Here is a 19908-nt window from a genome sequence, read left to right on the forward strand (position 1 = left end):
ACTGTACAATGGCTGCTGGAAAAAACGAAGTGTTTTGTTGTCGACTTACCATCCAGAAACTACTTGCTACATTCTTGTTGTTTGTGCAGGAGGCTCCACTACTGCTTTTCAAAAATGTACGGTTGTATAATTAAGCATCAGTTTGCAGCTATTTTCAAGTCTGAGTGTAAACGTTCAGTTGGTGGGCGTGGCCAGTAGAAAATTATTGGATTTAAAGTGACTGGAGGCCCTAAAACAACTCATTCTAAAGTGAGCAGAATAAAATCTCATTATTTAATAATTATTTTATGGAGATAATGTGATGGACATGTTTTGTATAGACCATAGACTCATCCTAACCTTTTCAAGGAAGCATATTAGGTCAAAAATTGGGAATATTCCACACATTGAATTGTTTCTTTAAGGTTTCTTTAATGCCAATCAGACTCCTAGAAAATATAGATGCAGCTCACAGACTGAAGGGGTTTGTCTCGTTCACTCTGAGCCTGTAAAACCCATCATTTGCATTTGAGGTTGTGAAGCCGATTCTTTTTTTATTTTTTTTATTCTGATTGCTTGACGTGTGAAACTGCCAGACTGTGATGATTGTCAGCTGGAAACACAGACTCTCTTCACACTGAAGAGGAACATTCTGTCTCTGAATTATACAAGAGCAACGTGGAGGGACATTTCTTCTCACATTTATTCTTGGCAGAAATCCTTACACTTCTTAGAGGAAATGTCTTTACAAGGGTTCGCTTACTGTACAGAAACAGTCAGCCCTCCCAGTCATGTTTTATGACCCTGTGAAAACAGTTGGAGGTGGATTTCTCTTTTATCAAACACCAACGTTGAATTGTGTGCAACGAATGATCGAAGACAAATGACGATTATTTAGTTCTGGGTTTGGAAAGCTTGAATTTACTGGAACTTATTTATAACACGTTTTATTAGGTTGCTTATGAATTAAGGGTGTTTCCATGCTTGAAACCTCTGAAGAAGATATGAGCAGCCATTTTTAAAAAATGGCCACCATGGTTGTAATGGAGAATATCTGTTTGCACTAAAATAAACAGTAGATATTACTAGTAGTTGGCACAGCTAACCAAATAGTTAGCTGAAGCTAACTCTAACCATTAAGACTACTGTTGCTCAGTCTTTGAAATGGTACATATTATTACTCTAAAGTTGTCTGAATATGATGACCAAAGTTAAAAACATATGATGTGACATAACATGAAAAGTTGTGAAAGTAACATTTCATGTCAATAGTTGCTTTAAAAAAGCAGCCATTTTGAAAACCAGTAACTTTTATGCTTGTTTCCTCATTTGGAGGATTCTTCTGGCTGATATGTACAATTTTAAGACAAATTTGGGATTTTGGCAGCAGGATATAGACAGGAACTTGAGGTTTGAATTATTATAAAACAAAAGGAAGTGATCTGCTATCATATTTTTGACTTTTATTCCTCCAAACTGTGTGACAGACAGTTAAAACATCCTCTCAGCCCCGCAGAGCCACATCCAGCTGTAGAGCGTAGCTGCTGCATTGTTCAGGCTGTGTGGGAGGACAGCGGCTCTGCCCAGGACAAAAGCTGGAAATGATCAATGGCGACCCCGAGTTATTTCAGGACCGAGCCTCCCGCTGATCTAATCCTCAAAGAATTTCACCTTTCATTCCCAGAACGACCATCTGAAGCTCTGAAAATTCCTGGATCCGCTCTCTCCCGAAAGAACGGTGAAGGTCTGAGGAGACATTATGTAACGAAGCGCTCTGCAGAGATGAGTGCAGGGAAAGAACCGCTGTGCTTCTGCTCCCACTGAGTGGTACCTGGAGGACCCATTCACAGTTACAGCAGCAGGAATAAGGATGAAAGAAGCTGCAGCTTCTGCATAAAACGCTGAAACCATCGACTGGGTCTGAAGCCTGCAGGAAAGGGCTTGAATAGAAGAGCTAATGAGAGCAGAAAATAGAAGAAACAGGAGAAGAGAAGCTGCGCTTCTTCCTCTTTCAGCTTCTGTTGGTTAAAATTCAGCAGCTCTGAGGATTTACATCATTCAGTCCTGAAAACAAAAAGCTACAAATACAATTTCCACAAAATATCTATAAAAATGTAACAAAACATACTAGAATTTCTCCCATTAATTTAGATTTTACCATTGCAATAAAAAAGAGAGCTTTTACGTGATGCCGTTAAATATTTGCATCACGTTTTTAAAATCATTTGCATCAAGTTTATTTGTAAAGCACATTTCAACAACAAGGCAGTTCACGGAGCTTTGAAACAAGAATTAAACATTACATTTTGTCAAGACATCATAAAAAATCATCAGCAAATATGTTTATAAATGTTCTAGTTACCTCTAATCAAAGGCAGCTCTAACCAGGGTTTTAGTCTAGATTTGAAGGAACTCAGTGTTTCAGCACTTTTGTAGTTTTCTGGAAGTTAGTTCTAGATTTGTGGTGCATAGAAGCTGAATGCTGCTTCTCCATGTTTGATTCTGGTTCTGGAACCGGAAGACCTGAGAGGTCTGAAAGGTTGATGCAGCAACAGAAAACTCTTAATGTAATAGAAGGCCGACTTTGTAACCGTCTTTATGTGGCTCTGAAGGTTCAGGTTGCTAGCTTCCAGCTGTAATTACTGAACCTGTGTGCTGACTCTAGATCCTTTTTGTCAAAAAGTTTTAAACTTTACCTCAAGTGGACAGAAACAACAAATGTTACTCTGACAATATTTGTAAAAAGATGGTGGCCATATTTGAAGATGATCTTGATCTTGTTTCCCTTATCTGGCAGCCATTATGGTCATAATGGAGAATTTCTGTTTGCACTAACGTAAGCAATTAGATGAATGTGTTTGGTGTAAAATCATACATATTATACATATTTTCTTAATCTTCTTTTCATGGTGGCCATTTTTCAAAATGGCTGCCAAAGTTGTAATGGAGAATATCTGTTTGTACTAAAACAAGCAGTAGATATTACAGCTAACCAAATAGTTGGTTCACTAACCACTAATCGGCTAAACAAGAATATTAATTGCCAAACCGCTAACCATATAAAATATTAGCTGAAGCTAATGCTAATCATTAAGCCTGTGAAATGCAACATATTATTACTTTAATGTGACATTAAAGTAATAATATGTTGTATGAACATGACGACCAATAGTCAAAAACAGATGTGGTATAAACCTTATACAAGTTGTGAAAATGAACATTTGATGCTAATAATGGCTTTAAAAGGCTCAGGTATGAAAAATGTCAGTCACATAAGATTTGAATGGTGAGCAAACAAACTTTTATGCTTGTTTTCACGTTTGAAAAATTTCTACAGTAATATGCTGCACCATTACAGAGGCGGTTGCTATTCTAAGATAATTGCTGATGTTTTTCTAGAGGCTATTGATGATTAGCTAATCACAGATTCTGGCTGTTATTTCCCATCTTAAATCTAATTTCCTTTTATTTTCAGCTCTCCATCCGGAGGCTTTAAGGTTTTTCTGGGTTCTCCTGATCCACAGAGATACATAAAGTTGCTACCAGATACGATTATGCTACCAGATGAAGCATAATCTGAATTAATCGTTGGTTCACCTTTCTGGTGAGCAGGAGTCTGACTCAGATCTCTGTTTGAACAGCTGTCACAAAGCTCCTTTCAGGTGAAGCTGCCAGTGAAAAACTGGATTTCATTGGATGCTTTTGTTTTTATTCACCTGTTTGTGTTGATTTGTTTTGAGTCAGCAGTGACTCAGTTCAACATGGTGAAAACAGGTGAAGATAAACACAAAGAGGAAACAACAAATGCTTTCTGTTGGACAGTGGGCAGTCAGGGGGCTGCTGTCTAAACAAAAGGAACCATCATCTGTCTGAGCTGCAGTGATGCCTGACTGGACCGCTGCAGGTCCGATCGAGCATCCGAGGAGGAGGAGGAGGAAGGGTTTTATAAATGCCAGCAGATGATTCACAGCCACTGATTGGAGGATGTGAAGCACTTTGAGAAGTGGAGGCTGAAAATCAAACCCTTCAGCTCTGAAATGATTAAAGAGAAAATTGTTGAGGCTGGAGGTGGACAGAATGGACGTAAACACGGGTTCTGTGATACTTCAGAACAAAAACAGCAGAACAAAGCTTTGGAATGGCTTCCTCTTCCAGTGTTTATCGTAGGGAAACTGAAATGAACACCAGAACTGACAGCTGGAATATCTGAAAGGAGAAACTTTCTGCTGAAACAATTAATCAGATTAATCGTGATTAACGCAAACAAATTTACTAAATGATTAATCATTAACTGGAGTATAAACTCAAAAAAGGCAAATTGCTAAAAAAAAGTCAGCATATGCTAAATCTGTACAAAAATATATACATTTTGAATTTAAGATAAAAAAAAAACCAACACTTTTGTCTGTATCTATGTTTAACCAAAACTTCTCCAGTGGTGTTTTGCTTCACTTTGTTCATATTTACTAAAGGAATGCTGTTATTGCATTTTAGGCAACAAAATGTTTCTCTTATTTCATAAAGGATTTTAATTTTTTGCATATTTTAATGTATTTCTAACGTTGTATAAAAATGTTTAAGTGGCTAAATGAAATATCTTTTGAATGTTACATTTTTTTAAATATACAATTAATCGATTTATCGTCAGAATAAGCAACAGATGGATTATTTTTGTTAATTTACATGAATGTTAACCAGCCAATCAGATGGCAGAAACTCCAAAGGATGTTTTCACTGCAGAACCAAAACATTTTGCAAAACAAAAAGCTTTTATCGTCTTTTTTTTTTTTTAACCAATAGTTGATGATCACCTCAAATTTACGTCATGAGGATCAAAATTAGAAATCCCTCCTATTGAATATCTGAAACTGCAGACTTTTATATTTGAAGAAAACATAATTTATGTCTTTCTATTTTAAAGAAAGGCTAAAATTGGAGGAATTGATTGTACACTTTCGTAAACTTAATATCCAAGAATTATTATAAAGTTGTGATCATAAATTGCATTATTTTTGGCAATTTAACAACTTATTTCAGCTGATTTCCCCCCCACAGTGTAATAACAACATCTACAACATCATGCATATAGACACAGCTGCAGCTAGGGATTATTTTAGTAATCAGTTATTTTGACAATTAATTGATTAATCACATAAAAAGTTTGCTACATTCTGCTTAACCACTTACACCTTTTTTTGAAACATTAATATGTTAATAAACACATTCAAATTTATGTTTTATTGTCTAAACGGCTTTCCTTTAGTGAACACTTGATCATTTGTTGCATCTGCAGCTAAAAATCCTTCTAGCATCAACCTGTGAAAAGCTCAGGCCTTTCTGCTGATCTGTTGGTTATTTCTGGAATAATTGAATGATAATTGGAAAGCAAAATGTGATTTTTTTTTTTTTTTTTTTGCAGAATTCGAACCAGGTGAAGCTAAAACTATCACTCCAAGAGTTCTGGGTTGAACATATTTACGTACAAAGATGTTCTTTTTTATTTTAAATGTAAATGTTTTGTACAGCTTTGCCTTAGTTACTGCTCTGAATGCCTCATTCTTTCAGAAAATGTACTTTTTTTGAGTCTGTATACTTCAATTCACGACTAATCGGTTACTAAATTAGCTGATGATTATTTTTATAATTGATTAATCACAAATAATCTGATTGGAGTTCATCCCCGCTTGTTTTGTTGTCCTTAACCAACTCCTTTCATTCTTCCAGTTTATCTGTTCTGATATCTGAAATGCGTTTCTAGAAGTTTAGGATTAGCTTTTATCAAATTTAATCAGAAACTGACATTAAGAGAAAAAATGTTACAAGTGGTTACAAGTACTAGTCATTTAGTTTTACAAAAACTTTCTAAAAAGCTGAGATTTTTATATTTTTAGGTAAAACCAGTGCAGTATTGACATCTTTATGTCAGAAGCTGTTGGGATGAAAGAAATGATGTTGAGGTCATTAGTGACTCCAGTTAGCTGCTCGGTTCCCCTCGCCTCATTTCTGCAGGCTTTGAAAATCATCTTGAAATGTGTTTGGGGATTTGGCTTTTATTGCAAATTTCAATCATCATTATGAGTTAAAGAGCTGCCGGGGTCACGGAGCCGGCTGATATTTCATCTCAGGAAAATGCAAACTCTGTCTTCTGATCCCCAAACTGCACGACTCGGTTTCCTGAGGATGTTGGGAAGAAGTTCACAAAACGGGGCGTGGAGATAAACGACCCAGAAAAGACCACTTCGTTTCGGGTAAAGGTCAATCTCACAGAGTTTAAAGAAAACTGGATGCAGAGATTTCTCTTCATTTGATAAGAGTTAAGAAAAGATTCCTTGTTTTCAGATTTATTATTTATTAAAGGGATAAAACTCAAATAGAAACAGTTCCAAGTCTCAGCTACACACTGTTTATTGTTCTTTTCTATAAGGATTAAAGCTGATTGAAGAGCTGAAAGAACTCCAGAGGAAGATTATTTCATCCAACTTTCATCACTTATTTTAATCTTAAAATGAAAAGTTACTAAAGGAGAATGTAAAAAACTAAATCCAACGTCCACAAGAGCAACGACTCTGAAAAAAGTGAACTAGTGAGTCTCAGTCTCGGTTCGGTTGAAGTGAACTCCGGCGCGGTTTGAATGCATATGTGAACGCCTAGCGGTCATCGGCAGGAAGTGAACTACAGCGCAGGGCATTCTGGATAAATACAACCAAAACAAATGTACTAGTCCAGCGCTAGAGGGAAAAATGGATCGTAGTTTTTTATCAAAGACGAAAGGGAAATCGTAAAACTGCTCAAATCTGATGTTGCGCTTAGTGTCGTTTTGATGGTTTTGTGTCGTTTCCTTCAATAGTTCTTGGTGCAGCGCCCCCACAGGCGAGTATGGGAACAGGTTTTTTAAAGGGTTTGGTTTGTTTGACAATGCTTAGTGCCATTTTTTGATATAATTGGATGAAAAAGGCCTGACCGGTAGTGAGACTCATTTAGTTGCAAGCACAGACATAGAGCTACAGGACACATATTGTTCTTTGTTCACATAGATATATGCGCTCACATCAGTCTCAGGTAGGTGACACTATAACAGAAGGTGTGACATCTGTGCTAGCTAGGACTCTGTCACAATGTAAATGACAGCATTTCCCTTCTGTCCACAAAGTTTCCAACTTTTTTTTTTTTTTTCCTAACTTGTCCCTTTATTTGATGAAGTTATTTGTGTACTGAAAGGTAAAAGACCTGAAGTGAAGTTTTACTGTTGTATCAGGAATGGATTCTTTGACAAAGTAATAAAAATAGTGCTGAAGGTGGTAATATTTTACTGTAAATGTGGTGAGGTCAAAACAAATATTTTTCAGATATGAGGGGGGACACGTCCCCCTTCACTCATAATTATTGCTTCGCCCCTGGATACGATCCATTAATGGCCTTCATCTGTAAACATGGCTGCCTCACTGGGACGATTCGTTGCGCTGAAAAGTTTTTACTCTGACTTAAAGCAGGAAGTGGACTACGTCGCAGGGCATTCTGGGTAAATGCAGCCAAAACAAATTGCTTAAAAACTTTATTCACATTGTTAAGAACCTTTGATATTGATCTGATATTGGAAATTGATAACTGCTGATGAATTTGTTCACATCTGGCTGATCCTGCTGTGACAAGAAGGCAGTTTAGTGGGTCGACAGAGAGAGAGAGAGCGAGTCAGCAGGTACTGAGAAATTGTTCAACCGTGTTGCCATGGCAACAGTGAGCATGTAGATCAGGAGTTTTTAACACATACACACACAGACACACACATATGGTGACAGAGAGGTTAGCACAGGATTCCCTGCTAATCCAGTTTCTATGACAACTCACAACTCGCGCCTCGCCTCCCCGTCTGCCTCGCTTTCATCCCCGGCTGTGATGGAGCCCCAAACAAACTTCTGACTCCGCCGGCATCGCCGCCGCGCAAGCTAGCAATTACCAGCAGTGGAGATTAATAGAAAACGATAATTAAAAGACGGGATGTTTTCGTTGGAACATCATCGACTGCAGCGGCTCCAAACTCTGTCGTCAAAGGAAACCTGCAGCAAATTAGCTTTTATTAGCAAATTACAAAGTAGCTGAAGGGTAGCTCCAACTTCTGCATCAATCTGAGTTCCCTGCTCAGCATTTATTTCATCAGGATCATCTGGAAGCTATGGAGTGCTGTTTGCACTGCAAAAAATTAACAGCAACAATTTTGCAGTTATTCAGCTTGTTACATGATTTTAAAAAAAAAGGCAACTCATTTTTGAACATCAGCATTTTTTAAACCATGTTATTGATTCATTTATGAATGTCACAGTTTCAAACAAAATTTTAATAAGCAAGCAAAATATTTAGCTAACAGGTTAAATATTTTGTGTAGAGGCTAATGATTTAGCTAGTGAAAGTGTAGTTTTCAAACTAAATATTTAGCTAATTTGGAAGCTAATTATTTAGCTATAAAGCTAAATATGTATTTTTGAAGCTAAATATTTAGTTTGAAGTTGAATATTTCATTGAGACCTAAATAGTTTTCAAACTAAATATTTTTAGCTAGAAATCTAAGTATATACTTTTGGGTAAAAATTTTTACTATCAACTGAATATTTGGAAGAAAATTATTTAGTTTGGAAGAGAATGATTTAGCTAGCAAACTAAATATTTAGATAAAAAGTCCTGTTTTTAGTTTTGAAGCTAATTTTGATAGCAAACTATCAAAAGCTTTTTTTTAATAGAAATTAAAACTGCCTATATTAATGAAACTGCCTGTCTATATTAATAGACAAGAAGATTTTTTTTCATCTTATATGTAAAATTTAAATATTTTAGGCTCAGTTTTTGCTCTGAGTGTATTGTTCTGTCAGGAAATTTTATTTTTTACAGTCGGTATATTCCAGTTAACGATTGATCATTTCATCAGATTAATTGTTTCTGCCCTAGTCAGGTTATTTAAACTCGTATAAATGGAAATGTTTCTGGCCAGTTTAAGCGACGCCGCTTAAACTGTAACTGTGTGAAAAACAGGAAGTGATGCGACGTCCGGAGGTCAGACTGGAGGTTCCTGCCGCCTTGGACCAGATGAGGTGCAAAATATCTGTGGGAGGATTTCAGAGTCATGTCTGTCTCCACATATTGAATATAAAACTATTTTATTGTGATTCATCATTAATTTATGTTGGAATCAGAACGGCTTCACAACAGGGCTTTTTTTTACCCTGGTTGATGAAATAAATGAAACATTTTAATATTAGGCAAGTTATTTTAGGTAAAGTTTTTACTTAAAATTAATGAAATTTCACAACTTGGTAGACTATTAAAATATTTTGTGTTAATCATTTGAGATGATTGGATTTTTTTTTCAGAAGTAAACAAATGGAAAGTTGTATTTCTGTTTTATGGAACAAATCTGTCTGAAGAAACCAAAGAGAGTAAATCAACTGTCACTTTTAAAACAAACTATCAAATATATTGAGTCAGTAAATTGCTTTATAATTTCTGAAAGATATCTTTTTATGTATTATTATATTTACATTTGCAAATTTTCTAATTTGTGTTTAAAGATGTAGAAGGATGGTTGATTGTTTAGTTTCTTATGGTTTAGTCAGAGTTGGGCAGTAATTGGTTACATTTACTTGAGTAACTTTTTGGAAAAAATTTACTTTTAGGAGTATTTTTACTACACTACTTTCTACTTTTGAGGAAAATGTCTAGATTCCTTACCCACTAAATAAGAAACAAACATATTTTAACCAGAAATTCAGCAAAGAGTTTTTGTTTTTCCATTTTTCCAAAACTTATTTGGAAAAATGTTTATTTCACCTGATTTTGTTAATTTGTATTTATGGTATTTATTTAATTTTTTTTTAGTTTGGTCTTTAAAATTCCAATACCTTTTCATTTATATTTTTTGTCAACATGTGACATGTTCATTTCAAACTGTAAATAAATAAATAAAGTTTTTCCTCTGACCTCCAGCCACATGCCTCTGAGTCCGACCGCTGACACCAAACATGATCGCCCGCGGCAACAGGCGGTTACTAACGGCAACCCAACAGGCTCTGCTGTCGCCAGGGACGACGACGGGGAGGACCCGCCCTCTGGAAACAGCGTCGTGGTCCGAATCGGGATCCCGGACCTGCAGCAGACGGTAACGCGCGCACAGGGCGCCAGCGCGGACCGAAGCGTGGATCATGAAACACAACACAAACCTGTCTGTGTGTCCGTCCTGTCTCTTTCTCTGTCCGTCCCCCCCTGTCTGTCTGTCTCTCTGGCTCCGGCTCTCTCAGAAGTGTTTGCGGTTGGACCCAGAGTTACCAGTTTGGACCAGTAAGCAGAGGGTTCTGGTGACGTTGACTCAGTCTCTGTCGGATGTTTTGAACTATGGTCTCTTCCAGCCGGCGTTCAACGGCCGAGCCGGAAAGTTTCTGGACGAGGAGCGCCTGCTGAAGGAGTATCCTCTGCCCAACATCACTCCCATCCCGTATCTGGAGGTAAACCAGACTTACCATCACCAACGTTTCCCTTAAATGTGAAATTAAATTAAATCACACGCGAAGAAGCTTGTTCATGTGATAAGTCACTAAAATAAAAGCAGCCACAGATTCAAATATAATTCATCTAATCAGAATTTAAATCAAGAGTTAAACCAAGTTTTGATTTGCTTTTGAACCATAATAAGTTAAACATTGACCAAAATATTCCACATGTATTAATGATAGCACTCATCAAAATGTAATAATGTGGTTTCCCCAATTGTCAACTGTATGTTATTTTTATGACATTATTTTTGTGTTTTTATGATGTAAAACACTTTGAAACGCCTTGTTCCTGAAATGTGATACACAAATAACCTTGATTGATTGATTGATTGATGACTGGTTGATTGATTGAAGAGACGTCGGGCTTATTCAGCGACAAGCTCCTTATACTTGGGAGAATCTAATGTGGTGTTTTAGGGAAATTGTAGTCGGCCATTTTATTGAAGCGCTATGAACTCAATGCGTTACAATTACAAGGTTTTATAAACTGTGTGAAATGTGCAGCTGCACATTGAGAGAAAACAACAAAAAACCTACAAATCAGGAAGACGACCACTTCCTGTTGTCTTCTTCTACGTTTTCACCAGTAGTAAAATCCATCTGTTGTTGTGACGTGAAAAAAGCATTTTGCTTCGGCTGAAAAACCAAATAATCCTAAAGCAAAAACTTTAACAAAAAACATGATTTTTTATTTTTTAATTGGTGTGTTTCAATTAAGCAAATGTATTTTTGTAATTGTTACAACTTTCTGAATATTTACTAGATTTTTGCCTCATTCAGACTCATTTACTGCTAAAGAACAGCTGGTTTTAAAGATGTAACATATTTCCTGTGACTCGGCGATCAATCAAATTTTTTGTTTTTGAAGATTTAATTTTTGGAAAATCAGGATTTTTTTTTCCCACCAATGCATTCACTGGGTCTCCATAGTTCATCACCCACAGGGCAGCCATTTTGTTTTACAGATTCTGTTTATTTGCACTTTGAATTCATGTAAACTCTACGACACAACGTTAGAATCAAGCTAAGATTTTTTTTTCAATTAATAAAATAAAGTCATAATATAACGAGAATAAAATTGTAATTTTAAAAGAAAACAACACAACAAAATAACAAAAAATTCAAACGGGGAATTATGGTGAAGCTAAAACTACCAATACTTTCTGGGGTCAAACGTTTCTGCTTGAAAGCAGCGTTTCGATTGTTCTCAGATTTAAAATGTCAGAAATTTTTCATTAGCGTCTCAAACAATTCAGTGAACCTCTGGGGAAAAAACTCAGTTCAGTTCCCAGTTCTCCTCGTTGTGTTTCTCTGAGCATCAGTTTCCTTAGCAGCTCCTGTGTTTGTCTCGTTGACCTCGTTAACACGTCTGGTTCTGCTGCTTAACGAGGATCCGTTAAATAACTCTGGTTTCATGATCTGTGCTCTCTCTGTTTCAGTTTCGCTATAAGAGACGAGTTTACACTCAGAGCTACGTTGATGACAAACAGCTGGCAAAGCTTCACACTAAGGTAGCAAACGGCTCGGACAGTGACTTCTGGCTGCGTTTGTTGCCATGGTGACTGTTCAAACCGAATGTTTTGATGTTTCAGGCCAATCTGAAGCGATTCATGGAACATGTTCACCAGAAGAATGCAGAGAAAGTGGCCAAATGGTTGGAGAAAGGCCTGGACCCGAACTTCCACGACTCGGACAGCGGAGGTGAGCCGGACTGTCTGTCCACCGCCTTGTTATAAATAAAGCTTTAAATAGAACGGAAATCAGATTCACTGAACCGATTCCTTATTTGAACAGTTCAGTCTCTGAACTGATTCTCTGACTTTTTGGAGGCTTTGGTTTCAGTTCATTACATTAACACTTTCTAAATGAATCTTTCTTAATTTTTTATTCTGATTCATGTTTACATGTAAATATAAAAAAACTTGTCTCCATACAGTTTTTTTTATTTTATGATTTTAGTTTGATTATTAAACACAAACTTTGAAATTTGTTAGAAAATGTTAGAAATTCTCTGGATTCTCAGCTTTTTTCTGTTTGAGCCGTTTAACTCTGATCTGTGTCGGTGTTGGGTCGACTCGGTTCTGATTGCTAACAGCGACACTCTCCCCGCCCCCCCAGAATGCCCTTTGACCCTGGCTGTCCAGCTGGAGGACAGCTGTGAGCTCATCAAGGTTCTGCGCAGCGGCGGGGCCCACCTGGACTTCAGAACCAGAGATGGCATCACGGCTCTACACCGGGCCGTTCTGTGCAGGAACAGCGCCGCCCTGACGGTGAGTCCGCCCGCCCGCCCGGCCCCCGGCCCAGTCCCGACCCGACTTCTGACCCCACGCTTTGACTCCATAGACGCTGCTGGACCTCGGCGCGTCGCCAGACTACAAGGACAGCAGAGGCCTGACTCCGCTCTACCACTCTGCCATGGTGGGCGGCGCCCCCTACTGCTGCGAGCTGCTGCTGCAGGACCACGCCACCATCGGTGAGTGTGCGGGTGTGTGTGTGTGTCTGTGTGTGTGTGTGTGTGTGTGTGTGTGTGTGTGTGTGTGTGTGTGTGTGTGAGGGAATGACCTCTGTGCTGCTTAAACACTATCAGTGATGATTTATCTGTAAAAAAAAAACAAAAAACAGCACTTTGTCGCTGAAAGTGTTTTCGTTGCCATGGTTACAGGGATCACTGATGAGAACGGGTGGCAGGAAATCCACCAGGTGACACATACACACCCACACACACCATTGCTCCACTGATGACTGGTTCTGTTCAGTTCTGATTCCCTGTGTGTGGGCGTGTTTTTTTTTTTTTGGTGTTCAGGCGTGTCGCTATGGCAACGTGCAGCACTTGGAGCACCTGCTGTTCTACGGTGCCGACATGAGTTCCCAGAATGCCTCAGGAAACACGGCGCTGCACCTGTGTGCCTTGTACAACCAGGTAACACACACACACACGCCGGTATGTGTGTGACCCGGTCACTTGGCCGCATTGACATGTCTGGTGTCGGTTCTGCAGGACAGCTGCGCCCGGGTTCTGCTGTTCAGAGGAGCCAACAAGGACATAAAGAACTACAACAACCAGACGGCCTTTCAGGTGAAAACTAAACAGAAAATATAGATTCATATATTTATATGTGTTTAGGTCATTATTTTTGGAAAAACATACATAAATCACTTTTATTGGAAAATGAATATAATATATATATACTGTATATTTTAACTTTTATTTAAAAAAAAATATATTTTTCAATAAAAGCGACCCAAATCTTTCTTTCTCTCAGAATTTACACCCCCTCCAAAAAAACAAAATATATATTTATAAATCTGTGAATAAGAGGAAACCCAACCAGGCAGATAAGATAAATATAGAAGCAAACTGATAAAATAATGCTTGGCTAATAATGATCAATTTTAGCTAAAAGACAAACCAAATTGATTTATTTTTAATAAACATGTAATCTCTTCACTAATTGTTAATCCTCTGGTCTGTGTTCAGGTGGCGATCATCGCGGGGAACTTTGATTTGGCTGAAATAATCAAGATCCACAAAACTTCTGATGTTGGTGAGTTTAAACACAATTCAGTCAGGCTGGAAAAAACACCCAGACGCAGATTAATTATTGCTTAAAGAAACTTTCTGGTTTAATTTCACATTTCTAACATCTCAGCAGAACTAAATGGCAACAAAATGTTTAAAAGTTTTATCAGATTCTGGGCTTTAAAAAAAATTAACAGTTTGAATTGGTCCTTTTTATGGCTGTGAAACAGAATCTAATCCAATATGGCGGCGCGTTAGGGACTTTGTAGGTAGGAAAAAGCTAAATAAGAAGAGTATGTTTCTGTCAAAAACTGAAATTTTGAGAATTTTATAGCAAAAATGAGGGAATTTCTGAGTTTGAAAAGTTTAAGATTTGCTTTGTTTTTTGTAGAAAATTTCAAATTATTCTCAAAATTTTTGGCGGAAATTTACTCCTTTATAAAAGTTTTTCTTTTATTTTATTAATATACCTGCAGTGGCCTAATGCTGTTTTAATATGATGAAGGTTTTTCAGCTGCTCTACACTTGGTTTCATTTGAGAACCCAAACATTTTAAATGAATATTCTTAATTATTCACTCTGATTTTTATATATACTGTATTTATATGTATATACACACATGCATACATACTTTTAATCATATTTTTTTATTGTAAAAATTAAATCTTGCATCACATAAAAAAAGAATAGCATAGAATAGTTTAATTTTAGTAAATACAAATGATAAGCAATATAAAATTGCTAAAACATATATAATTAACTGTGATATTGTAAGTAATTCGAATATGAAATATAATTACTTATAAAATCTAAAATGAAATGTCTGTGGCGTTTTTCCTGCTGGCGCCGCTGCTGAGGTGAACTCTGTGTGTCTTCATGTGTCCAAGTAGTTCCCTTCAGAGAAACCCCGTCCTATACCAAGCGCCGCCGGGTCGGCGCCACCAGAACCCCTGCCGGGAACGGCCTGTCGTCTCCTCGCTCTCTGATTCGCTCTGCCAGCGACAACGCCCTGGAAAGCCCCGCCTCCTCGCCCGGCCCCTCCCTCCAGAGCCTGGAGACGCATCACGACTCGCACACGCACTCCCTGAGACGCCACCCGCGCCGCCTCAGGTACGCCCCGCTGCACCCGCACCACGCTGCGGTCCGGCCACCGCCTCTCACTGGTGTGTCGCCCCGCAGCCCCGGTGGGGGGGGCCACGCGGAGACCAGTCCCCCCTCTTCACCCCCCCACACGCCACAGATGAGGAAGAGGAGGCTCTACAGCGCCGTGCCAGGGCGCACCTTCATCGCCACACGGTCCCACGTCCCCCAGGGGTCTGGAGAAATCCAGCTGCACAGGGGCGAGCGGGTCAAAGGTCAGTGGGAGACAAAGTGCTCAACTCTCGTACTTGAGTACAAAACACTTCCAGGAACTTTGTAGCTGACGGCCATCTTGGTAGGAACTGTAACCGACTGTCTTAGCAACAGTAAACAATCTCAAAACAATAATTTTATCATTGATCGGGATAACTTCATTTCCCGATATACATTTCCTTTTTGTTGGTCTGGAAGCCATGATGGTTCAGCTATGCTTTACGCTGCGCTTACCTACCAAGATGGCAGTTCCGTGGTGCACAGCAATTCCTGTTCAGAATTTTGGGAACTATTTATTGATACTCATTGTTTAGTCTTTTTTACCACAAATAAATTTTGCTGAGTCAAAACTTTACTGAAGTTAAAGTACTTTAAGTATTCAAAAGTATAAATTATACTTTGAGTGTTTCTACAGAACTTTGTAACTTGCTGAAACCACCTGACATGTAGAACCACTCCGCTACAAAAACTCTACGCCGTTAATATTTGTCTTTGAAATGTAGCGCAGTGAAAGTCATAAGTTTTCAACAAGTAAATACTAAAGTAAAGTCACTCAGTTATTGTCTGGGCCGGTTCTCACCCGGTTTGTGTCTGCAGTGCTGTCGATCGGTGAAGGAGGCTTCTGGGAGGGAACGGTGAAGGGCAGAACCGGCTGGTTTCCTGCCGACTGCGTGGAGGAAGTCCAGATGAGACAATACGACCCGCGACTGGGTAACGACCCGATGACCCCTGACCTCTGCTGGCCCCCATCTCCTTCCCAGCAGCTTCCAACATGTAATGTCTGTGTTTCAGAGACGAGAGAGGACCGAACGAAGCGGCTCTTCAGACACTACACCGTGGGCTCCTACGACAATTACACCTCCTACAGGTGAGATTCAGGAACTGCATGTTTTCATCAAACATAAATATTGACTAGTTAGTCTTTTCCAACTCAGACCTAACACACATTTGACCCTCGGTCAAAGCCTGCTTTGAGTCTTTGCGGTTCTGTGGAGTATTTCTGAGCAGTCAGTGTGTTCACTGATTTCCATCTTACTGATGATTATTGTTCTGGTCAGAACCTAAAGTTCAAATCAACTTTAGTCTAAACACAGCAGGACAGCTTCCTCAGAAAACCAGAGGTATAAATCTTAAGTATAAATGGTTTCTGATCGTTAGCATCGATCCCTCCAACAGGAAAGATACTGCCTGCTTTTAAATGCTCCACATAACCATATAAATATTTACTAGTCAATATTTATATGGCTATAAATACATCTGAAATTAAAATGGAAGAACAAATTGTAAAGTGACCTTCGAAGTTGAGGCAATCATTTATTTACAGGACAGTAATCTGAATTACCAAATAATCTCAGTTGTTTTCTCCAATCTGCATCTGGTTCCAGTGACTATGTGATCGAGGAGAAGACGGCCGTGCTGCAGAAGAGAGAAAGCGAAGGATTCGGCTTCGTCCTGCGAGGAGCTAAAGGTAGAAACGGAGGAGTGGTGGGTGTTTGGATGGAGAAACCAACACAGATATTTTAATCTGAAACCTAGAGAGGAAAACTCCTCGTTGTGTTGTTGCATAACAGCCACAGAGCCGTGATCACATGGCAGCACTGGTTTCCAGTCAATGCTGGAAAGCTGTTGATTAAACTCCTCTACAATAGAGTTAATGTTGAAGTTACAAAAGTAACTAAAGTAAAGTTTTCATTGACCTTTGACCTTTATCCAGCTGAGACGCCCATTGAGGAGTTTGCTCCCACGCCGGCGTTTCCTGCTCTGCAGTACCTGGAGTCGGTGGATCAGGGGGGCGTGGCCTGGAGGGCGGGGCTAAGGACCGGAGACTTCCTGATAGAGGTGAGAGGTTGCTGATCCCCCAGTCGAATTTAAACCGTTCCTGAGATTGACCTCTGACCTCTGCTATGTGAAGGTGAACGGCAGTGACGTGGTGAAGGTGGGTCACCGCCAGGTCGTCTCTCTGATCCGACAGGGAGGAAGTCGCCTGCTGATGAAGGTCGTCTCGGTTTCCAGGAAGTCAGAAACAAACCTGATCAGGAAGAAAGGTGCAGCTGCTGATGCGTCGCTTTTCAGCAACAACGTTCACTTGTTCTGTAAAATGTTTGTAAATGCAGGTGGTTTTATGCTGCAGAAACAGATTAAAGCTGTAATTCCTGAAGTTATTAAGGTCACACAGCAGAGTTTTGCTTTTATAACCTCCTGCATAAAATTAATGTGACTGACTTTGACATCAGAGGTTCGTCTTAAAGGTACAGTTCAGATATTAAGATGAAGCCAACATGATTTATCCAACAACTTGTCACTTTTCCATGACTTCATTTGTTGCCATTTTCTGAACCAACAATAACTATCAATGTGTATTTTTAAATCTCTCACAGCCAGCAAATCAGAATAATTATCAGAAACTACAAAATAAACAGTAAGATTAAAAAAAATGCTTCAATTCTTCAGGCTGGGAGCATTTAGGTAAACTTACATTGTTTATCTGAGGTAATATTTCAGGATTTTACTGTAGAAAACACAAATGAAAGGAATACTCTGATTGGCTGGTGGGGTGGTTCGTTTGCAAGCGCACTGCAAAAACTCAAATTCTTACCAAGAGTTTTTTTGTCTAGCCCTTAAAAATAGTTGAGTAACTTTTCTGCAAAACATGAGAACTTTGAAGTGAACAATTGTTGAATATTGACAAATAGTTCTAGTTCCATTGGCAACTATTTTTTATGACAAATTTGCCAATGGAATTAATATTTTTGAAATGTTAACTTAAAACTTACTGAAAAGCTGCTTGTAAGTTGGTTTTATCTTTTTTCAAGTGTAGTAAGATATTGTACTGAGATCAAGACAAAAATACTTTGTGTGATTTTATATTTTTGCAGTGCACACTAATAAAAAACAAAAAAAGTCACAAAGCCAAGCACACAATAATGAATCAAAAACACTATAAAGTGACAGTTTCACAGTTAAAAGTAATAAAAATGGGTTGAAAGCCAAATAATGAAAAACAAGTTTTTATATGGGTTTTAAACACAGACAGGGAAAGAGTCAAAAAAAAGCAACTCATAGTCCAGAGAATACGGTAATTCAATCTGTTGGCTCTCCACCTTAAAATAAAGCTACCTTAAAACTAAATAAAATATCTAACTAACAGTAACTTCTGTCAGGACATAAAACCCGTTTGGACTTAAGGGACAGTTAAAGTCCGGCTTTGTTGAACCAAGTCATGGTAACTTCCTGTTTCCTACCTCGTAGCCCCGCCCCCTCCGAAGCGAGCCCCAAGCACGTCGCTGACGCTGCGGTCCAAGTCCATGACGGCCGACCTGGAGGAGATCGGTAAGAAACTCAGAGTTAAAAACAAACAGCGTTTATTTAAACCAGAGTTTAAAAACCATCTCAGAGTTAAAAACACACTGATCAGTCTGATGTTTTTTATTGCTGGCGTTTGCTCTGTCTGCAGCCAGGAGGCGCCGTTACGGTGAGTCACTTGTGTGGTACTCAGTGTGGTTCTAGTCAGGTTCTGTGTCTTAATGTTCGGGATGCACAGCGTTCTCCTCCTCTCAGCCAATCAGAGCCTGAGATTTAAACACCTGGAGGTGGAGCTACGCTGTGCATCTCTGATTGGTGTTTGTGACGTTTCAGAGCCGCAGCCAAACATTTCTGAGGAATCATTCAGAACCGACCCGACGGTTCTGACACATATATTGAGAACTGCAGTTTTTTTTTTTTAGCTGTTCGGCAATAAATTAAACATTATTTTAATAAAACATGCCGTTCCCCATTTTTTGTCTTTATTTTAGTAAATATTCCTGGGTGTTTGTGAACTTTCTGTTGGCACCAAATAAAAGCAAAATAAGGAAAATAAATACAATGCAATTACACCATTGAAAAACAGAGGCTCCTTCAAATTCGCTGTAACACAGACTGCTACAGGAGATCCTTCCTGCCCCCTTTTTAAATAAGTTACAACAAAATTACATTTTTTTCTTAGGATCAATGATGCATTTGTCATAATATTTAAAAAGTAAGCAGTTCTGCTCAAAAAATTAATACATTCTGCAGAAAACTGCAGAATTTAAATCAAGTATTTTCCATACAACTCTTAAGCAAAAAGCTCCATCCAACCTTCCTGTTATCCACTTAATTTGTTGCTCTCTCTCACTGTAGTGGAAAATAAATTACTTTAAAGCACAGCTGACATCTGTGTGCTTCATCAGACCTCAAATGCAGCACAGAAACTGAGAATTAAGATTTTAAAAATGCATCTGAATGCATCTAAATTCAACTGCTAAAACCACAGAACCAGCAACAACGGCCAGAGGGCAAAGGTCACACCTGCAGTACCACAACAGACCAGATGGTCCAACAATGCTGAAGTTTAGAATAATGCAAGTTTAATTCTCAAAGAAAATGTAAGTCTGGACACTAAATAAATAAAATCACTAAAACCATAAATAAAATGGTTTATGAAATTTCTCTGAACAAAATTGTCCTTCAAAAAATATTAATAATCAGAAGTGAATGTAA

The 19908-nt window shown here is 38.5% G+C and overlaps 1 protein-coding gene across 1 annotated transcript in view; it reads left to right on the forward strand.

Moving 5' to 3' along the window:
- LOC102216969 (SH3 and multiple ankyrin repeat domains protein 3-like) overlaps positions 1-19908 on the forward strand; it is a 45847-nt gene that overhangs the window by 12657 nt on the left and 13282 nt on the right. Inside the window, exons 3-20 of the mRNA XM_014474350.2 lie at positions 9952-10123; positions 10263-10466; positions 11954-12025; positions 12107-12215; positions 12633-12784; positions 12858-12987; positions 13177-13214; positions 13318-13434; positions 13513-13590; positions 13993-14059; positions 14925-15389; positions 15985-16098; positions 16180-16255; positions 16773-16855; positions 17102-17226; positions 17300-17432; positions 18637-18717; positions 18842-18859. Of these exons, the coding sequence (XP_014329836.2) occupies positions 9956-10123; positions 10263-10466; positions 11954-12025; positions 12107-12215; positions 12633-12784; positions 12858-12987; positions 13177-13214; positions 13318-13434; positions 13513-13590; positions 13993-14059; positions 14925-15389; positions 15985-16098; positions 16180-16255; positions 16773-16855; positions 17102-17226; positions 17300-17432; positions 18637-18717; positions 18842-18859 (2230 nt within the window). The 5' untranslated portion in view covers positions 9952-9955. The remainder of the gene's footprint in view (positions 1-9951; positions 10124-10262; positions 10467-11953; positions 12026-12106; positions 12216-12632; positions 12785-12857; positions 12988-13176; positions 13215-13317; positions 13435-13512; positions 13591-13992; positions 14060-14924; positions 15390-15984; positions 16099-16179; positions 16256-16772; positions 16856-17101; positions 17227-17299; positions 17433-18636; positions 18718-18841; positions 18860-19908) is intronic.

Source organism: Xiphophorus maculatus, chromosome 17 (assembly GCF_002775205.1).
Source record: "Xiphophorus maculatus strain JP 163 A chromosome 17, X_maculatus-5.0-male, whole genome shotgun sequence".
In the NCBI taxonomy this organism is placed as follows: Eukaryota; Metazoa; Chordata; class Actinopteri; order Cyprinodontiformes; family Poeciliidae; genus Xiphophorus; species Xiphophorus maculatus.